A 20,810-nucleotide genomic window follows, 5' to 3' on the forward strand; every position below is an offset into this window, starting at 1 on the left:
CTTGTATTTTGTAGTACTAAATCTTGAAGTAGTACTAATCTTGTAGTATTTGTCTAAATCTTGTACTAAATCGTGTAGTAGCACTAATCTTGTAGTATTTGTCTAAATCTTGTACTAAATCTTGTAGTAGTTGTAGTACTAAATCTTGTAGTAGCACTAATCTTGTAGTATTTGTCTAAATCTTGTACTAAATCTTGTAGTAGTTGTAGTACTAAATCTTGCGGCACCAACAGCCCTGATTATTATTAAGATTAGGGCAAAGTCTTGGCGTTTCAAGTCGTGTTCATTTTCAGTGCCTGAACAATTCTTAAGTTCTGAGTGCCACAAACACACCAACAAAACGCCCGAATAGGATAGGGAAAACGTTTATTGAGGCTGCAGTACGGCGCACGCCCGCTTCGGACGTGGACTATAGGGTTGCGATCAGTGACTAAGTCCAATACAAATACTGACGCTTCGGATCTCGTAAAGAATTCCTGATGACACATGCGAGGCAAGACGCCCTCGGGTAAATTTCAGGTGTGTTTTAAAGGCCCTAATACTTCAAGTTAGCAAAAAAATATTCCACGTGAATGCTCCGCTAGTGAACGTAGTCCAGGGTTCGACGGAAGTACGTCTGGTCAGGTTCTAAGTTCCTAACAAAGTTGGGGTTACTTGACAAGTAAAGTAAGCACCCGCCGCGGTGGCTCACTGGCTAAGGCGTTGTGCTGCTGAGCACAACGTCGCGGGTTTGATTCCCGGCCGTGGCGGCCGCTTTTCTGATGGAGGAAAAAAGCAAAAAGCACCCGTGTGTACGACATTTAGGCGCACGTTAAAGATCCCGAGGTGGTCAAAATTAATCCGGAGCCCTCCACTACGGCGCGCCTCACCGCCTTCGTTGCGTCGGCGCGTTAAACGCTGTAATCAATCAATCAAGCAATGTTGACGTTTCGGACGTCTTACCACGCCTCATTGGGATCAACGATTACGTATGGAATCCGAAACGTGTACATTGTTTGACTTGGTCACTGACCGCATCTTCGCTGTTATTCTTTCTGTCGTTCTTTCTCTCTCTCTCCTTTCCTTGCTTCATGTGTTTATTTCTTTTTCCGTCTTATTTTTATGTTTATTTCTTCAATTGTGCGTTTTTTAAAACAAAAAGGTCGGAATCCTGGGTCGTACTGGCGCCGGGAAATCTTCTCTGGTCATGGCCATCCTGCGTGTCCTCAAGGCGTCCCACGGCCGGATCCTTATCGACGGCGTGGACATCGCCGATGTTCCGCTTAAAAAACTACGCAGGAGTATCACCGTCATTCCTCAGGTGAGGCACATCCATACCTTTCTCGCTCCATATCGGAGGAGAAAAAGGAAAGCGCCTCTGCGTCGCGGATACATCGCGTGCGCAAGATTCCTACGGGGTATAAATGGATCACGAGTACCCCTGCGGCGCGCTTCATACGCCAGGTGTGGCTTTGGACACCGAGAGCACACTTTTGGACACCCCCATTTCGAGTTGTAAACGAAACTTTCTCGGGGTAGTACTTCAGCGGTGGCGGCGGCGGCGGCGCGAGGCCTCGCTCGTTCACCAGCAGGTGAGCCGTGTGGCGACAGCTTTGTAGTGCACACCTTACCTGAAAAAACGTGGTCGATCCTTCTTTCATAGGGATCGGCAAAACAGGAAAGTGAAATGTGCCTTCACAGGAGCATTTTAATTTTTATTGTCCATCGATAAAAACTTGCACCTCGCTATTTCTATTTCGTCGGTATGGCACGTACCGTTGGCGCACCACATTAGACACTAGATTACACTCGCCGTAGCATTGCGTAAACCCATTTGAAACCCCAGGCGCTCGGAAACCATGCGAAAAAAGCCGAAGGGGTTGTCAGCGAATCGTTTGGCGAAGTCACGGTCCGCTACAGCGAGAAGAGCATGATTTGCGGGTCGGCATGCAGCACTCTTGTGGGTCTGCTTGGCGAGTGACGTCCTGCTGGCTGGTTGCTTCGGCAAAGCTATACGCTGCCCTATCGAGGCGCCAACTATCGGCGCTCATTAGCGTCATGTGCACGCTACTTCGTTTCACCCCTCCTAGACGGCAACGCCATCTGAATGGAGCAGTTAGAGGTAAAGACATAAGGTGCTTTCGTACAGCCATCCGGGCGTGACTTCATGGCTCAGTTGGCCGAGCGTTCCGCGCCTACCGTTGCGGCCAGACTGATCTGGGGCTCTAATCCTGTCGCCGCCGGGCCAGTGGAACCTTTTCTGGCAATGTCATTTCCGTGACGGATATGACGTCGTGAAGATTCTATACCCCGGCATAACACTTTCGTGTTAAGAGGGTGCAGCAGTTCGGCGCGAACCCAGATTCGTACTTTTTTGCTTAACAGATGGCATCACGTACCATCCCCAAAAAGCTGCGTCAGGTAGCAGCAATCTAGCAGTGTAAAAACAACCAGGACACCGAAACACGCTTTATTCTGTTGCACGAAAGAAAATACAGCTCCGATGACGGCATGTTCCAGCCATGCTCGGGCACGAGTGTTCTCTAATATGAGCGAAGCGAATATCGTAGCCTAGAGTGTCAGATACCAGTACGGAATGAATACTAGAATGACCTGGCCCTGGGGCGCTATTCTAGAAAGCCCGAGATAGCTCGGTCCCGAGTTTCTAGCTGCTCGAGTTAACAAACTAGTGACAGTACAGCATCCGATAAACCTCAAGCAATACCGGCGCAATCGCGCGAAGCACGCTTAGCGCGCCCAGTTATCAGCGCGCCCAGTTGAGGCCGCTCACGTTGAAAAAGCACAGCTTGCACGAACATCCGCGTGCAGCGCCGTCTAGAATCGAGTTCCAATATGCACTCCGTTATGCACTAAGCTATTCCAGCCTGGCCTCAGCCCTCTTTTGAAGCTCCGCCCTGTGAAGCGTCGCGTGGCGGCTCCGATTTTCTCGGTGTTCTGTTCTTCCACTGAAATGTTTGCTACGTGGTTTGAGGGTGGCTCTAGTGCAGCTCAGCGCAAGCCCAAACCAAGTAAGCGAGGAAGTTCACTGTAGCGAAAGGAAAGCTCCCTTCTCCCGACTGACAAACTGACCGGCTTTGTTTACGTGCGGACGGTGGGCGTAGTATCAGACATCGCCCCTATTTAGCGTGTCATGAGTGTGTTTCAACATTTTACGAGTGCATTTTAGACGTTGAAAGTGTGTCATATGTCGTCGATTGTGTTTTTTCTGTGTATGAATACGGCTGCCGTGGGAAAACCTTGTCGTCTTGGCCTCTCCTATCGTCGGGACAAGAGCGAGCACTTCGTTCGGACCGAACCCCCCCCCCCCCCCCCCCCCCTGCGACTGTGGCCTGGGGACGTCATTCGTTCATTGTTTTCTGCTAAGATTTGCTACCGGAGCATCTAAGGCAAGTGACTTCGTGGCTGCGACGCTACCCCATCGGCGATGTGGACGCCATGGCAGCCATAGTTGGGTGGGGCTTCGGTCGCTACGTCGCGCCCACGAATGGGCCGGGTGTGTGTGATTGACACGAGACCTCGGACGAAACTCGGGAGAGATATTGCGCGGCTGAGTTGAACCCGTGACGCTCGTATTGCCGACAGAGTTCTGCCTTTAGCGGAGGAGGAATTTCAAACCCTTTGTCGGCTCTCGAAAGTACTGTGCATTGGCTGTGCAGCCATCTGACACCCGACGGCCTTTGCGACGACTTTGAAGCGGCTTTCGCTTCATAACTGCCGAAGAGCAAGTGTTGCGTGCGCTGCGGTTTTACACCACGGACACCTTCCACGGAAGCGTTGGTAGCGACCGCACCAGCGACCGCCCTCAGTCGACAGTCAGCCGGTGTGTGCGCTACAGGATTACTGCAGACAAGTTTTTCGCCATTTTTTGGTGACTTGGCTTCCGCAGGTTCTAACATGCGTTTATCCGCCTGCAGCCAGAGCGTACGCTTCAGTCGCGACAGCTCGATGGAAAGAAGGTTTCCATTGAGTGGCCGTACTTCAGTTATCGTCTGCTAGCAAAACTTTCCGATGTGGCGTTGCATGACCGTGCGCTTCATTTATCGTCAGCGCGCTAGTGGGTTTTCTTGAGGCGTTTCGTGTCACACCATTCTTGCGAAAACTTTACTCGTAGGATAGTATATAATCAATCGCGTGTGTCTCTTATAGGAGGCGATCTTTACGCATTTCGACGGGTTTTGTGCAGCGTGTATGTCGTCTGGCTGGAAGCGGATCGTGAAAACCTTGTGAAGGGTGTCACGATTTAGCTCCGCGTTCGTGAACCTGGGAGGGTAGGGATACCCTCCTGCCGAGAGACGACATGCAGCGTGCTGGTGGTGACGGCGACTGACCCCCGAGCAGCCGTGCTCGGCGGTGTTTATTGCCCGGCCACCCACAGTCTTGCCCACCGAGCCTAGTGGGGCCACTGAACTTAGCGGCCAACGAATATCAGGGATGGGGGGCGCCACACACTTGTCACAAAGGGAACATTGAGACCGAAAGAAACAGCGTGACACCAGAATATACGTGAACGCATGGAGTCCATAAACAAAAACCAACGACTGTGGAGAGCTTCGTCGAACAAGAGCTGTGAAGAGCAAAGTTAAATAAAGTAAACAAATTTGAAAAGCTGTGGTTGTTGCTATTCCTTTCTTCGTAGCTTCGTAGCAATTGGGCCAAGGGAGCGAATGAGCTCCGTTTTGAAAATTCACAAAACTGTGATTTAGAAAATAGAAGTTGTAGAATAATGCGTGACACGTGAACATGATGGCACATGAGAATGACAGGTGCACACCAGCTGCGCAGAACCACGATTATAGGGAGGCTGTGCTGTGTGCCAGCCTTCTTGCTGACGAGTTCACTAGGAAACGAAGGAGAACAAACTGATGCAAATGCAGTACAGCAGAAAAGAAGCCCATCGAATGCCAAAATTGATGCAGAAAGACAGAGAAATAAAAGCGAGGAAAAAATACGCAAGCCCAATATATCAGTTAAAAATTACCGCAAGTAAAATTATCAGTTGCTAATAAGTAAATCAAGTAGAATGTAGCAGTTAATAAGTATCTCTCAGCTTTCGCCTTCAAATCACGTAAGCGGACTGAAGTGGTTCCAGGAAATTTTGTATCTGAAAGCGTATGGAGGGTTTCGATAGCACCGAGCAGCAAGTACTTTGAATGTGGCGCGTTTCCATCACCCGCTTTCTTTTTTTGCCAGTGGGGCTTCAGTCGGGCTTCAAAAATTCAACCACAGTTTTTCAGCATACACGCTCCTCGGCTGATTGGGACGGGCATGGTTTCGAAATCGCTTTCATGAAAGTTTTTCTTAATGGGAAATTGGTCGCTGCCAAAAAAGTGTCGGGCACGCTCCAAGAGCGCACAACCCCACATGAAGCATAAGTGAGGTCTGGGGTGGAGTCATTTTGGAAGCTATGCAAGTGCGTGAAGAAGTGCATTGACCCAGAGAAGGCTGGACTCCTCGGCTGCAGCTTTCGGAGATACGCCGCGCTTATTCGACGGGACTAGCCCCAAACTGTGCTTTGAGCATTAAAATAGCGACCAATTAGAATAGGATAGTGGGATACCTAAATAATAGTAACGGCTTTATTTGGCATCAAGGATACATGATGAAGAAGACCTGAAGAAAAAGCTGGCGTGATGCCAGCTTGACAAGGCCGCAGGGCCCCCTTCCCAAACACATGGCAGCAGCCGTCACTCTTTCATAAAAAATGGCGGCGTATCTGCTCCTTTCGTTGCAAATGTCGTCAAAAGACTATAGCCTTTGCAGATATCTGCCAAGGAAATTCCCCCCTTTGCTTTCCCGCTCACCTCTCATGCTCTTCCTGTTCCGTCGCGCTCATCCCAAGGTAAACACACTAAAGGTTTGCTCAAGGAGATTTGCATTTACCGCGTTCCACTGCTACAGGCCGGGTTCCTCGATGCCAGCGCTACAGTACGGTCGATACGCGCGTGAATCGAGGCGGCCAACTTCAATGTTTATAGAATCGCGTTGCTGTGCTTCACGTGCGTTCCAAGCAGAACGTGGAACCTAGCTAGTGGAACCTTTCGTTGCTGTTGCCGCGTGTTTTCTCATATGCCGCCAGGAGGTGGCGCGGGCAACAGCAGGCGGCGGTTTTTTGCTGTAGATGTAGGATATCATTTGCTATCAAAAAACCATGCATCTATAAATTTTTTAATAAAGAAACACTGTAAATATCCCTTGTGTATTAATTTTCGGTCTTATATTTGCGTAATGTCTTGTTCATGTTCAACAAAGTTGACAAGTATGAACATATAAACCGGGCTTAGACGCTCACATTCGGCTGTGAGTAAAAAAGACTTTTGCGCAGTATACGCTTTACTTTGGCCGGGTGGCTGAATCGAGTCACCAGACAGACAGATAGACATGCAGACAGACCAAATTTTCTGGGTTTAAGTAGCCCAAGAATAATAATTTTTCCGGATCATACGCGTGAAACAAACCGTGGAGGAGATATCGTATCCACATAAAATTGACCCTGCCCCGCTCTTGATACCGGGCGATAGTACATAGATGCAACGATAAAATTCTTTCCGGTGGGTATCTGTACCATTACTATCACTGTCACGTGATCCGGCGATGTGTGCCCAGTAATCCCCAGTAAGAGCTGGTTAGGTATGATCTCGCCAGAACGGCTGCCTGCCCGACCACTGTAGGACTCGCAGGGTTTCTTCAAGGGCCTGTGCATACCATTTCTGGATCTGCGAAAGTGGAATAACCACTTATGGTTAGGTAGCACTTGGTTTCCTGAAACAGAAGAATGATAGAACGACTTGTTTGGATTTTACTTCTCAATATTTGGGAGACCGTTTGATACGCTCGGCAGTACCACTGTAGCATACTTATTGGGAGGCTTAGCGCGAGGCAGACGAGGTCGGTGGCAGACGAGACAGGCGTCCTCGTCTTCCTTGCTTTAAGCCTCCCATTAAGTATGTACCAACTAGCCAAACAGCACGTCTTATTGTTCCACTGTAGCACTTTAGGAGAATCCATGCTACTGTCCCAGCGCACTCTGCGCGGTGACCTTTCGTGGAGGAGGATCCTCATGCGATGTTGGAAGGCGTTAAATGCATGTCATCATAGATGACGCCTGCTGCTGACTTGAAGCACGGCCCCGCGGAAGTGGCCGATGAATCTCCCGACACGCTGCGCCGAGTCGATAGCCGTGCCAACCAAAACAGCAATGCACAGTGCAAAGCTTAGTTATCGAGTTCAGCGCGTTAAACAGGATGCTTTCACGCCGTCACGTAGGCCGTGAAAGTCCCTCCGGATATTCCCATCACAGGAAAGCTATCCGCTTTGAAGCACAACTTACACAGCAGCTGTTTCCGTCGGCGCTGCCTAATTCACCGGAACCCAGTCGGGCCAAATGGCGAGTCCCATGCAACGATGGGAATCGGCGTGAAGCGAAGCAGCACCGACTGCGCCGTTCTTGATGCGCTCAGCCATGAATGGCAAGGGTGGCAGCTAAGACTACGCCCGTTTATGGAGGCAGGTGGAGACTGGTTGGCCGGTTTTGCAAGGTCGACGTCCGTAAAACCACTGGTGTCGCGCATCTGGTCGTTTCTGTTGTAAACAGGAATCGCCGATACCGAGGCTCAAGCACCTGCAGTGCCAGCAAGTGTTTAATTTGCCTCGGTGTTTCTGTCGGGCTGATGCAAAGGGCGGCCGCATGTCCTGGCACTTGACGCACACGCGTCGGCCGCACCGCCAGCGAGCTCAGCGTCTCTTTTGGTCCTCAGCGACCACTTATCGTGGCTGGCTGCGACATGAGCAATGGTGCCACTGAAATGCGGCCACCACGGCGGCAAGGGGCCGCGAAACGTGGAAGCGAGCGCCGTTATTTGGGGGGTGCTCGACGAAACTCATGCCGGAGCAAGACGTGAGGGGCGCCCGGAAAGTTAGGACACGCGAAGAGAGCTCCTCTTGGGAACTGCCCTTCGAGTAGTATTACCAGTATTACGCACGCAGGGAGGCCGTCTGGTATTGTCACGCGGCTTCGGCAAGTTGGTAGTAAATCTCAATATTGTTAGACGCGGTTTCGACATAAGCCCTTCATTCGGTCGCCGAGCTCAGACCTCCTAAGCAACGGGGCCAGGGGATGATGAGGATCATTTACAGAAGATAATGGCGATGGGTACACGGATATGAGTAACAGGCGGAAGGCACCCCTTGCTGTTCACGATGATGGTGACGGTTCACAGGGCTGTCCACGATGATGCTGGTACTGCGCACAGTCTGGAGCAATACTCGTTTCCTGAAAACCGCTCTAATCTGTGGTCGAATCTGTTGAATGTGTGGTTTTCGTTATTATGATTGAGGCTTTTGTTTGGCTTCTCGGCTGTATACTATGTTCCCGGAAAATCATTAGCGGACACGTTATTGGTACATTTTTTGCAGTTTATAAAGGCCTAGGCGATTTCCTTGTTGTAGATTTCCCTTCGGTTTATTTTTCAACGTCCCGCACTCATGCATGTCACGCTGGCGCCTGAGCTGAACTCTACAAACCGTGAATGCTCTTACAACTGCGCACTGCACTCTTTATGAAATGAAGCATCCGTCTCAGTTTTCTTTAACTTTTCCTTCGTTTTGAATGAGTTTCGCATTTTTGGTACCGGAACTTTCGCCATTCGATACAGGGTACCATCAAGCAGGACCCTCTATTTCCAATGCCTCCGCTAAACTTTCCAACTGCACCCGCAAGCATGCCCGCGCCAAAATATGATGCAATGTGCTACATTGAGCCAGGCACTCCAGGCGATCCTAAACAACTGCGAGGCGAATCCCTCGCAGTTATTTAGGATTATTTCTGCACCGCCACGTATGCCAGAACCGCGAATGCATGCATACATATAAGGACGGCCCCAGCCATGGGCGTAAGCTCACTCATGTATCGCAGGATCCGAGCCTGCTGAGGGGGACACTGCGCATGAACGTCGACCCCAGCGACTCGTACTCGGACGACGAGGTCTGGAAGGCGCTCGGCCAGGCTCACCTCGACCATCTCGCCAACGCCAGCCCGCATAAGCTGCTCATGGAGGTCGGCGACGGCGGCACCAACCTCAGGTATTCTGCCCTAGCAACTTCAAGGGCTTTGGACGGGACAACGTTTTTGCCCTACGTCCCCAAAACATTTACCCAGCACAAATGACGGTGTTCTTCCGCAACGGCAACAGCTGCTGCATGAAGGCAGGGCGAACCCTCGTTGTTATAGCCAAGTCCTCGGGACAAAAAAAGTGGCTTCATTATGGGCGACGCACCGCTGAAAGCGCAGTTGGTTCGCTCTCTGTGCACTCCACCGGGTACCGTAGAGCACTCTCAACGAAACGAAAATGTCGGTAAAGCTGGTTAGCAACAATGAGATTGCAGTAGTAAGTTTACGAAACTGACATTCACATAACAAATTTGGCACTGGCGGTATTTTATGCGATATGCTGAGCGTTTTTTTAGGTTCGGGCATTCTAAATTATCAGGATCGTCAGACGATGAACCAATAACGCCGCATTTTATAAAGCTTCTGTTCTGCATTTGGCTGAATTCTCATTCATTTGGAAATGTCCTAAATTTCGCCCCAGCATACCTAAATGTGTCTCACAAGAAGCTTTTTCTGGAAGTGAACTTTTATGAACCTGCAGCCTCGGAAGAGGGAAACGCAGGAAATATGAATGCTTTCAGTCATTACCATACATATTAGCGGGGACGGTTGAATCTGCAATGACTGGCGACGAACAGTACTCCTTGGCTTCTGGGAACACGACTTACTGGATTGCTGGAATGATAGAATACGGGGATGTAGGAAACATTAAATATTCGCTTCCAGGATGTAGTAAACATTACATGTCACCTTCCCCAAATTCCGGTGTCAATTAGGAACTCAGTCGCCAAGGCTGCGATTTATTTGGCAGGAGGCTCCTCAGGGCGATGGCGTTGAAGCTCTCAGCAATGGTGGCTTAAGGGAGGAACTCGAGACGTAGCTGATATGAAGTGGACTGCGGATACTTTACATAGACCTATTCTCATAGGCATAACTCTCTGAAGCTGAAAGTGTAAATAAGCCTCTTGAGCGATTTCTCCCGGGACTCTTTTCCCGCCGCAGGATCCGTCTGGTTTCCCTGCACGCAGCTGCACCCCCAACTTCCGGCGCCATCCTCGACCTCGAAATGTGTCTCTAGCTTAGGGGTCTCATAAATCCCGATGCTTGCTCCATCCGACAAGACCCCACGTCTCTCCCCGGTCGGCCTATTTCAAAGTGCGGTCATATAAAACATCGACATTTGTCTCTCTGTCTTTCACACGTGCGCAGACGAGCGCCAAGAGTCGCACGGACAGCTGTCACTCAGTCATCGGCCACGCAATTTGTTGGCCGCGGCTTACGGGACAACGGCATGTGGAGTGAATGCGGAAACGGACCTGCGGCGGTGAGAAAGCGCACAAACTCCGATGGCAAAGGGGACGCAGGAACTAAGACGCACCGCGCAACGCAGCCCTCCTCCGGTGGCGCAACGATTAGCGCAAAAGAGATGGCACGACAAATATTGCCTTTCCGGGTGGGAATCGCTCTGTTCTGTGCGTGGGCTGATGCGCACGCTTGCGACGGTGATTAAATGCCTCTTTTAAGTTAAATTCCCCAGAATTTTCCAAACTACAGTGCGGCAAATTCACGACTTTCAGAGTCATTAACAGTTTTCCACAGAGGTGCGGGTTGAAGGCGAACGACCTCGCAAGTTTCCCTACAGATGCTCCACACCCTATACAGACAAAAATTCCGAGAAGGGCCAGATGGTTGACTTGCTGTTTTTGAGTGGCTAAGGGCTTCGTTGGGTGTGCAAAGCTTCCGTATTGTTGTAATAATGGCAACGACGAGGTTACATCAATGAAGTTAGGGCAACGGCACGTTACGCCCATCCTCGAATTCGACAACGGCAACATAAGGGGTTGCAGACAGTTCATCGAACGCCGTTACATCTAACGCCACTTCATAGAAGCCGTTTCATCGAACACCGTTTTATCGAACGCCGTTTGGTGGAAGGATGTTTCATCGAGGCCATTTTATCGAATTTGGTCGTACACAATAGAGGGTGCATGGACAGCAACAAATGAGATTGCTAATTTTTTTGCGCTGTTTTGTATTCATGCTGATCGTTTTGGTATGGCCATTTTAGTACGTAAGAAATCGTTTATTTATTTTGTTGAAGCATGGGAGCAAACACTTTGACATGTAGCTAAGTTTTCGAGAGTTCGCCATATACTGGAACCTACGTAAGTGTCTCAGCCTCGGCCAGCGACGCCGATTTTTCGGTCTCCGTCCGACAAACCTGCGGTTTGACCGCCCTGCCTCACCATAGAATTCGACTGAATGTCACTAAAACTACAGTTACTGCGCGTATTGCTGAAATCTTGCTGGCTAGCAGGCGTTTGATGAGCTGAAGAAGGAGTTTCCGCCAGCCGTCTCCGATCTGGTATGCTGGTTCGGATAAGATTATGTCGCGGGAAAGCCACAGAGCTGGCCGAGCTGCCAGGTGGACTGGCGATCCGCGCGCCACCTCGGTTGGGCTTGCCTTTTGGTTCGTTCAGCCCTTAGCAGAACAACGATTACCAGGAGGAAATACGTTGGCACCGCAGGTTTTCGAAAGTTGTTGGAATCTGACATTCCGGCGTTGGACGGTTCCTCAGCCACCTGCAACAGGAACAAAAAGCTACGGAGGACCAGCTGAAAGCACTTTTGCGTATCCAGTAGCCGCTTTAGTAGAGGAAGGTGGTGATAGCCAAAAAGAGGCCCTCGAGCGCATCTCGAACCACCGGAGAAATATGCCAGCAAATTATTTTTTCAGGGCAAATGACCATCAATAAAAAGATTTACTGCGTTTTCGTACATTTTTATGTAATTGTACATTGCAGTTAAATTGCAGGAACATACAGGTCGTATCTTCCTTGCAATATAAGCTTTTTTTTATTTCTAGCAGTGGGTCGATAAATTTTTAGTGTGTCCTGTAATGTGTGCCTTCTGATGATTTGTACGATCAATTACTTTGTATAAACACAGTTCCAGAAAACCTAAACAGAGGCGAAAATAACTAACTTCAACAAACACAACACAAAACGCACCATCACGCGGAGCAACTTCAACTCATTACATGTTGCCTACAATTAGGAACGTGGCAGTCACAAAGACTCGCGCTTGAAAGGTACGAGGTATTCTTACGCGACCCTAAATTACAAAGTCTTCAAGCTTCATGCACTGTATGACGAGAGATCTTGAACTTTTCTAGAAGCAATACTAATTACTAATCGCGACCGCACCTCCCGAACAGCATTCGATAAAACGGGCGATATCAGTTCGATGAAACGGCGTTCGATGAAACGGTTTCGATGAAACGGACATGCATTCGATAAAACGGTGTTCGATGAAACGGCGTTCGATGAACTGTCAGGTACCCATACATAAGTGTGATGGATTTGTGCACGCGTTCGGAGGAGCGAACTCATGCAGCGACCCACTCACAGCTGCGGCCGTAACGACAGTGGTCTACTTTTGGGTCGTTTTATGAGTATTTTGAACAGACATGCTTGCCCGCAGGTCCGTTTCCTTGCACGCTTTTAAAATGTTATAAGTCCCTGTGTGCAACGTGCAAATGGTGGGGCCCCTATTCATGCATACAAGGACCCAGACTACTGTTTGCGTGGCTATTTTACGCTCCCGTCTCCCACCTCGGTGCACCTTCCCTCGAGTGGGGGTGCATGCCCATCCCGCTGCTGACGTCGGCCGCGGCGGCTCGCGCAGCGTGGGCCAGCGGCAGCTGGTGTGCCTGGCGAGGGCGCTGCTGCGCAACACGCGCCTGCTGCTGCTGGACGAGGCCACCTCGCAGATCGACGGCGACACGGACCAGCTCATCCAGGCGACGCTGAGGCAGAGCTTCGCCAAGTGCACCCTCCTCACCATCGCCCACCGGCTGCACACGGTGCTGGACTGCGACAGGTGCGCTCGGCTCGGCACATGGCTGCTGCACGCTCGGCCTTGCCTCCACAACGCTCACAATGAGCGCGTGATGTGTAGCACGCATGTCGCCGACTCAGTGCACCTTCAAGTTCGTTCAGTCTTATCCGCGCTTACACGAAGTGAAGAGCACTCACATTTGCCTAAGGTAAAGTGCACGTGCTTGTGTTTTAAATGCGGTAGTCCCTTTTTGGGCTGCTTAAACGCGAAATTTTTGCGGTCTCTGTCGGTCCCTTGATTCAGCCGTCCGGACAAAAATTAAAGCAAGCCGTCCGGACAAAAATTAAAGCAATTGTTGAGCGAGGTGTTTATACACGCAAGGCATTTCTCAACTGCGAAATCTGAGGTGGCACTTTTCATACCAGTCGGCATTGTACTGCACAAAAACAACATTCACCATATATTTCATTCACCACTGTTTACTTATTTAAAAATACATGGCTGCTTGATTTTTGTGACGGCAATTAAAAAACACGCCTTCAAGAAATGTGTTGACCTCAAAGTATTAAGCGCGCTAGCGGCGCCGCCTCGTGGAAGTGTTCCAAGTTCAACAATAGCGAAAGGTTCCAGTAAATGGCGCGAGCAGTAAATAATATTATTAATAATAATAATAATAATATAGTTTATTTTCTTTTCGTACACGTATGGAGCAGCTTGACGAGGCGCCAGCCCCGTTTCTGACAGCAGCAATGGGCACAATAGAAAACACGGTAAAAAAGAATAGAATAGAATTCGATTCAATTGATCTCCTCCGCGTTTACAGTGGGAGTCACACATCGAGATGGGGAGAGTGTGGAAGGTGGGCGGGAAAGCGAGGGGAGGCGTTTGCTGTGCAGGGGCGGCAGAAGTCTATTGTATTTCCCCGACATTTGCAGCAAAATGAGCAGATTTGGGGGCACTTTTTGTTCTAATTTCCCACAGGATCTTGGTCATGGAGAATGGCAAGGTGCGAGAGTTCGGCGCCGTGTCGGCCCTGCTGAAGAGACCCAGCTCGGCGTTCTACGCGATGGCCTCTGAAGCAGGCCTCGTGGCAGGAGACTTGACTTCCTGCGGGATGACGACCGCTCTCTGAGTGCCAGTCACTCAGTCAGCATTGGTGAAATAAACGTCCTCCTTCTAGCTTTCCTCACCTCCCGCTCTACCTTTCTGTGGATCGCCACAACGTGGACTCGCATTCCAAGCAAGACACACGCAACAACAAAACAGGGTCAGGGAAGTCAAGGACTATGAAATATATAAATGGGCACCTCCAAGGAAACGGAGACACACAACAAAAGCGCTTGTACATGCCCAAATGAAGTATGGAAGCGGTAGTATTGCGTCTTTTCATTGCAAAATATCTATGTACGTCCGTATCAGAATGAACGAAACATGACCGGCCGTAACAACGTATGGGGACGAATGACCAGCGTAGCTAGAGAAGGCCAGCCGCCACGGTGTTCATCGTAAGCATTATCTCTCAAAGGCGCCCCAAAATACATGTCAAGATGACAACTCAACTGCACTAACTAAAAAAGGTGCTGAAAAACCACGTAATTTTCTTCTCTTATTCCCGCGCTTGCCTACGGGCTACCCTTGTTTTCTGCTTCTCTAATACATGATTGTCCAGGGTACAACATACGTGTCACAAACGCCGGGCCATAATACCAGTATATATTTGTTGGCATGTCCGCAATTACGGCTGCCTTCCCCGGACGGCCATCTTTCGATGGCTTCTTCCTCGCCTCGAGAACACGTGGAACCACGTGTGGGTGATTAGTGACGCGTCGCTCAATTCGCCTCGCGAAGGAGGGAGGTAGCCTGAGAGGTTCCCGATCGGGTCCCACGTGCTCGGGAGCCCGCGTCGCGCGCGTGGGCTGGTATGGCAGATGTTCGGATGAGTCAGAAAGCTAAAGAAAGAAAGGACACTGTCCTTTTCTGGTCGGCCGGAGGTGGATCTTGTCCGGGAACGTTTGCAGAACAGCTGCCCGGCAGGACAGGTGTTCGAATAAGTCAGAGAAGTAGTTCAAACCAGCCGGGCACTACCACCCCCTCGTCGGCTAGAAGGAATAAAAGAAAATCACTGGGTCCAGCGTAACAATGTAGCTATCCCTACCACGCACTCTCACATGGTAAACACGATACAAAAACAGGGCACCACGCTGAAGAAAGCCATAAGTTGTCCCAGGAAACCGGACTCCAGAGGGAACACACGTGTTTCCTGTCATGTTCAATTAAAACACAATTTGAGGAAACCAGAAAAAATACACGCGCAATGGCGAACCGCACAGATCACAACTGACTAGTTGGGACGCAGGAAGGCACAGGCTTGTTGGTGGAATGGCGCTGATGACAGACTATTGGAAACCCACCGGAATCACACCTCGGGTTGGGAACGGGAAATGAAGTCTACGAGCTAGATTAACACCTAGATGGCTTCAAAATTTTTCCAATAGATGCCAAAGGTATGGCGGTTCAAGCGTTGGCTGCACAATGCGTAGCAGCCGTTGAATGTATGATGACGTTTCTGAACATTGAGTCAGATAGTCAGAGACGGAAGTGGCGCCCGCACCGCACAAACACAGGCAGTCCGGCGTAATTTCTGGACGGTAGAAATAGTGAGGGAATCGCCCTTGTCCATTTACAAGGTAGGTAAGATTTTTGGACGGTGGAAAAGCAGCAGGCATTTGGAGAACACTCGGTGTGCAGCGGAATTACTCTGCGTCACCGTTGTTTTTTGACCATAGCTCCTGCCACAATAGGCGACCAGCCTTCAATAGCGACGACCACACCATATTTTTGGATATTTTCCCGCACACATCGTCTCCTTTCGTAGCAGCACTTCGCGCAACAGTGTCCGCGATTTTGTTCCCCCACACGTTCGAGTGCGCGGGCACAAGGTACAGGGCTACGGAGAGCGAGCTCGAGAGGATGAGAGTGTCCAGTTTCAATTGTTCAATTGTGGAGGACTGATTGAAAGGATTGTTGAGTGCCAGCAGTACCGAAAGACTGTCAGAGTATATATTTACAGGAGAGGAAGGCCTATTGTCCAGGAGGAAATGAATGAGTTCGTGCAGGGCTATCACTTCAGCGTCAAAGGACGTGGTGGGAGAAACTAAATGGAACTTTCTTACGGCGTGCACGCGGTCGGGTCCGTTCAGAATGACAAAGACTGCTCCAGCCACAGTGGGTGTGTGGTAACTGTCTGTGATAGCGTGGAGAGCGGAGAGGTGAAGTCGCTGGTTCGCCTCCGTGATGGTCAGGCGGCCACGTCGTACACGACGACGTCGCGCAGGGTGAGTGGCGAGTCCAATGGGAAGGTGTACGGCGGTAGGTCTGAAGGAGACCGAGCGAATGTGATTGATTGCCGATAACGAAACCGTTAAAAGATGCGCACAGCGATGTCAAGGTGAATGTGCAATGGGAGCGCGTGGCGATAACCTCAAGGGTTGCTGTCCTCGTCGTGGTGTACACCCCCTTTATCGCGAACAATGATGACCTAAGCAATAAGTGAACTCCAGCTTTTAAACTATGGTGTTTATTTAAATGCCACCAAGCGGGAGTGGCATAGGAAATTGAAGGACGGACGACCAGATGGTGCAGTTCACGTAGATGAGAACGGTTTACGAGAGTGTGCATGTGTGCAAATCTAGTGAGTGAAGCAGCCCTGTTCTCAGCAATTGATTGTAAATGGTTGGTTGTGTCCACAAAGGTCAGGTGCTTGTCAAATACAACTCCTAGCTGTTTCATTTCTCTGACTTGCTTGAGCGTTACGCCATGAAGTCTGATGGTAGGCTCCCGTATCGCACCTCGGTCACCTCTTGAAACGAGCAGGAAAGAAGATTTGCAAGAGTTTAGCTTTATCTTCGCCTTCTCTGCCCAAGCAGTAATCTTGGCAAGCTTTTCATGGGCAATGTCTTCTATTTGACGGCGCGTGCGCGCGAATGACGAAAACTGTGTCATCTGCCTGGGCCTGTAAATACTTGATTTGCGGCATGGGAATGCATAGAGTGTCAAAAAAGCGTAAGCTCAGAACGGTGAGATGATTTGACGCCTGTGCCCAGCCCGAGAAGCATTTGTAAACAAGTCAGAACGCGCAAGAATGACGAAATGCGGTGGCTGAGGGGGTAAGGCGTTGCGCTGCTGTGCCCGAGGACGCGGGTTCGATTCCCGCCAGCGGTAGCCGTTTTTCTGATGGAAGAAACATCCCCCTCGCGAGGGGCACGATCAAATGCAGAGCATTTCCGGGGGCGCATGACGTTAAGTAGTTTGGGTTACGTTAATGGTGTTGCACTTGTGGCAAATGCTGACGAGAGAGCGCGCGATGAGTGCGTTCCAGCCTCGCCGACACCCGCCTTTATCACGCCACGATCGCGCCACGCGCGCGGGATGCTGACGTCACGATCACGCCACAGATGTTGTTGATCCCGCGACGCCCGCGCCCCCACCTGTTGGGCGCGAACCGACCGCGCAGAGAGCGCGCGATGCGAGCGGAGAGTAGGCGAGGAGGAGCGGGGCTGACGGTGCTTCTATCTTAGCCGCCATTTTTCAACAGTCACTTGCACGCGTTGTTCCTGTATTTAAATCCGGCAACCGATCAGAACTTTCAAATTACAGACCGATCTCCTTAACAAGCGTACCATGCAAAATTCTAGAACATATCATATCATCAGCCGTTATGACATATCTTACAAAGCACAACTTTTTTTATATTCATCAGCATGGATTTCTTCGAGGGCGCTCGTGCGAACCCCAATTATTTGAGCTTGTAACCGACCTACATCAGGCCGTTCATGACTCATCCCAAATTGATGCCATATTCATCGACTTTGCAAAAGCATTTGATAAAGTACCTCATAAACGCCTGATGATGAAACTTGCCCGGCTTAACATAAACAGCAGCGTTCTCAATTGGATTACAGCATTTTTAACCTAGCGCTATCAATACGTTTCAGTAAATGACCACGATTCCCCCTTAACAGAAGTCAAATCAGGAGTGCCTCAGGGCTCTGTACTGGGACCAATTTTATTTTTGGTTTACATTAATGACGTAAGCAATAACTTAAGTTCTAATGTTCGGTTATTCGCCGACGATTGCGTAATTTACAGAAACATTAACAGCCATGAAGATTCTAATGCTTTACAGACCGACCTGGGTAATATTGTTAACTGGTGCGAGGATTGGCAAATGCAAATAAATGCTTCCAAAACAAAAGCTATGACATTTACCAGGTCTACTAACATGCACATAAATTCGTATTCTATTAATAACACAGTGATAGAAAAAGTTTCTACGCTAAAATATCTGGGTGTCTATTTGTCGTCCAACCTTACGTGGAATGAACATATTGATGCTATAATTTCCAAGGCAAGTAAAACACTCGGTTTCGTCAAACGAAATTTGTATTTAGCCAGACAATCAACTAAACTTTTAGCGTATACTACATTAGTTCTATCCAAACTTGAGTACGCGTCCATTATTTGGAACCCAAACCAGGCATACTTAACAGACAGACTGGAGGCCTTGCAAAATAAAACGGCACGTTTCATTACTAAGAACTATTCCCGTACATCTAGCATAACTGCCATTAAAGAATCTCTACTGCTGCCGTACCCGCCGCGGTGGCTCAGTGGCTAAGGCGTTGCGCTGCTGAGCACGAGGTCGCGGGTTCGATTCCCGGCCGCGGCGGCCGCTTTTCTGATGGAGGCGAAAAGCAAAAACGCCCGTGTGTACGAGATTTCGGCGCACGATAAAGATCCCCAGGTGGTCAAAATTAATCCGGAGCCCTCCACTACGGCGCGCCTCATCGCCTGCGTTGCGTTGGCGCGTTGAACCCCACAATCAATCAAATCTACTGCTGCCCTCCCTCGAAAAACGAAGAATACTAGCATTACTATCTCACTTCCACGGGCTTTATCATAGTGCGTCGTCATTTGCATAGTGCGTCGTCATCAAACCTGCCCATCGCATTTTTCCCCGTCTAGATCACCCTTTCAAAGTCCTCCCCTTGTTTGCCCATACTAACCTTCTTCGTACATCCCCGTTGTTCTTGGCCATCTTTCATTGGAATCGATTACCAGAAGATATTGCCACAATTCATAATCACGATTTGTTTGTAAGCCGTTTGAAGCGCTTTTTATGTATAGATAGCTAAAATTATCAGAGCCATGAACCATGTATTATGTGCGCTTGCTTTGTATTTATTTTCCATTTACTGTTTTTTTTTTTGCTTTTCTATTTTTTCCTGTTACATCCCCGCTCTTGACTGTTTGTCCTTGAATTGAAATGTATCCCACACTTTGTTCACCCCCCCCCCCCCCCCTATGTAATGCCCTTCGGGGCCTTTAGGGTATCTGAATTAAAAAAAAAGCGCGGCGATGAGCGCGTTCCAGCCTCGCCGACAGCCGCCTTTATCACGCCACGATCGCGCCGAGAGGGCGCACCTGCGAGCGATGCCGACTACTACGGACGCCTAAAACGGGTGACATCTTGAGTTAAAGAAATGCTCTGCATTTAAAAGGGAAGCGCCACCTGCCTCAGGGCAGTCTCCGTCCAGTGGTTCTGGGGGTGGTCACGTCTCGTCGCAGGGGTCACCGGGGAGGGGGCACCGTCTTTAGCGGAGTTCGGATCGGTAGGCTGGTCGTACCCCTTCACAACCGCAAGGGTTCCTGATCGTCGTCGTCAGTCACCGGCCATCTCGTCGCGCACCTCTCGGGCCCCAAATGCTTACGCGAACTGCCCGGCGAAGAAGACACGTCTTCGTCGAAAGTTGTTGTTGAAAGCCAGCCGGGATATGTATTAGGATGCTTTGTTTGTGTTTGTTTCAGGAGGGGGAGTACGTAGAGCCCTCTAAAGGATGCCATGAATGTCTTAGCTGTGCCGAAAGTAGGACAGCATACATCCCGCGTTGGGCTAGAGCTCCGGGCGAGCATTTGGTTTGTAGTAAGCTGTACCGGGAGTAGGTCAGCCGGTAGCCCGTGTAGGGTAAGAGCTCCGAGGAGAGCGTTTGAGAGTCGTGTAGAGACCTGAATTCCTGTAGGAATTGTTTGGGTATGTGCGCTCGCGTAGAGCCTTAGTAGTTCATTTTGTGCTGTTTGTTTCGGCCTGTTGTCAGTTGAGAGTAAGTGGGCACGTATTATTCCTCTGTCCTGCGCCCCGCCCCAAGCGTCTGCGCACGCAAGCCGTCGTGCGGTTATCCTTTGTTAGTATCTCTGCTCCATTTGTTTTTTCGTTTGTTTCTTGCCAGTCAATTAAATACTGTGTTCGTCCTGTAACACGGTCTTACGTGTGAACTCTCTCGTTCCCACAACTTAGAGACACGTGCAATCGCACGGGCCTACCAACCTGCATATAAATAACTGTTGCCGCGCCTCCTGGTTGCGCAAGCGGGTAGGGGGTTGCTACAGCACGCAACTGAAATGCCCTTCAACAGCCATCAGATTTTGCAAAATTGTCAACTTGCCCTGTATGATGGTATTTTCTAAAATTACCGCGACTTGTGCTAAGATGCATTGCTAATTGCAAATTTGTAGCGAAGATCATTTCAAAGGCGACGGGAATACTAATAGCAGCAATATAACAAACATTCATTATGACACACGCTCGCAATGCAACTGAATGAGAAGATCATAAGTTTTACGCAGCATTCTTTCGTGCGGGGAACGCTAAAAAAGGGGAAAATTGCGGCAGAGCACGAGCGGCGAACATTGACAAGTCTCTGACAAGCCTCTGAGCACCTGTGTCGGTTCTGGCGCTGGAACAGCAAGTCGACCACGGCCCTGTGATACAGCCTCGACGTCGGCCGTGGACGTCGGCCGTGAAAGC

General features: G+C 49.8%; 1 protein-coding gene and 1 pseudogene across 4 annotated transcripts in view; both read left to right on the forward strand.

Moving 5' to 3' along the window:
• The window catches only part of LOC144176019 (multidrug resistance protein mrp-7-like), a 367,249-nt gene extending 353,119 nt beyond the window's left edge, over positions 1 to 14,130 (forward strand). For all 4 annotated transcript variants that reach the window (XM_077705122.1, XM_077705124.1, XM_077705123.1 and 1 more), the window contains 4 exons: positions 1,142 to 1,300; positions 8,912 to 9,078; positions 12,794 to 12,988; positions 13,928 to 14,130. In XM_077705122.1, coding sequence (XP_077561248.1) covers positions 1,142 to 1,300; positions 8,912 to 9,078; positions 12,794 to 12,988; positions 13,928 to 14,078 — 672 coding nt within the window. In that variant the 3' untranslated portion in view covers positions 14,079 to 14,130. The remainder of the gene's footprint in view (positions 1 to 1,141; positions 1,301 to 8,911; positions 9,079 to 12,793; positions 12,989 to 13,927) is intronic.
• A 3,447-nt stretch (positions 14,131 to 17,577) lies between these two features.
• On the forward strand, positions 17,578 to 19,214 carry LOC144173725 (uncharacterized; annotated as a pseudogene).
• The last annotated feature ends 1,596 nt before the right edge of the window (positions 19,215 to 20,810 follow it).

Source organism: Haemaphysalis longicornis, unplaced genomic scaffold (assembly GCF_048455015.1).
Source record: "Haemaphysalis longicornis isolate Haplotype H1 unplaced genomic scaffold, Haemaphysalis longicornis Haplotype H1 scaffold_3, whole genome shotgun sequence".
In the NCBI taxonomy this organism is placed as follows: domain Eukaryota; kingdom Metazoa; phylum Arthropoda; class Arachnida; order Ixodida; family Ixodidae; genus Haemaphysalis; species Haemaphysalis longicornis.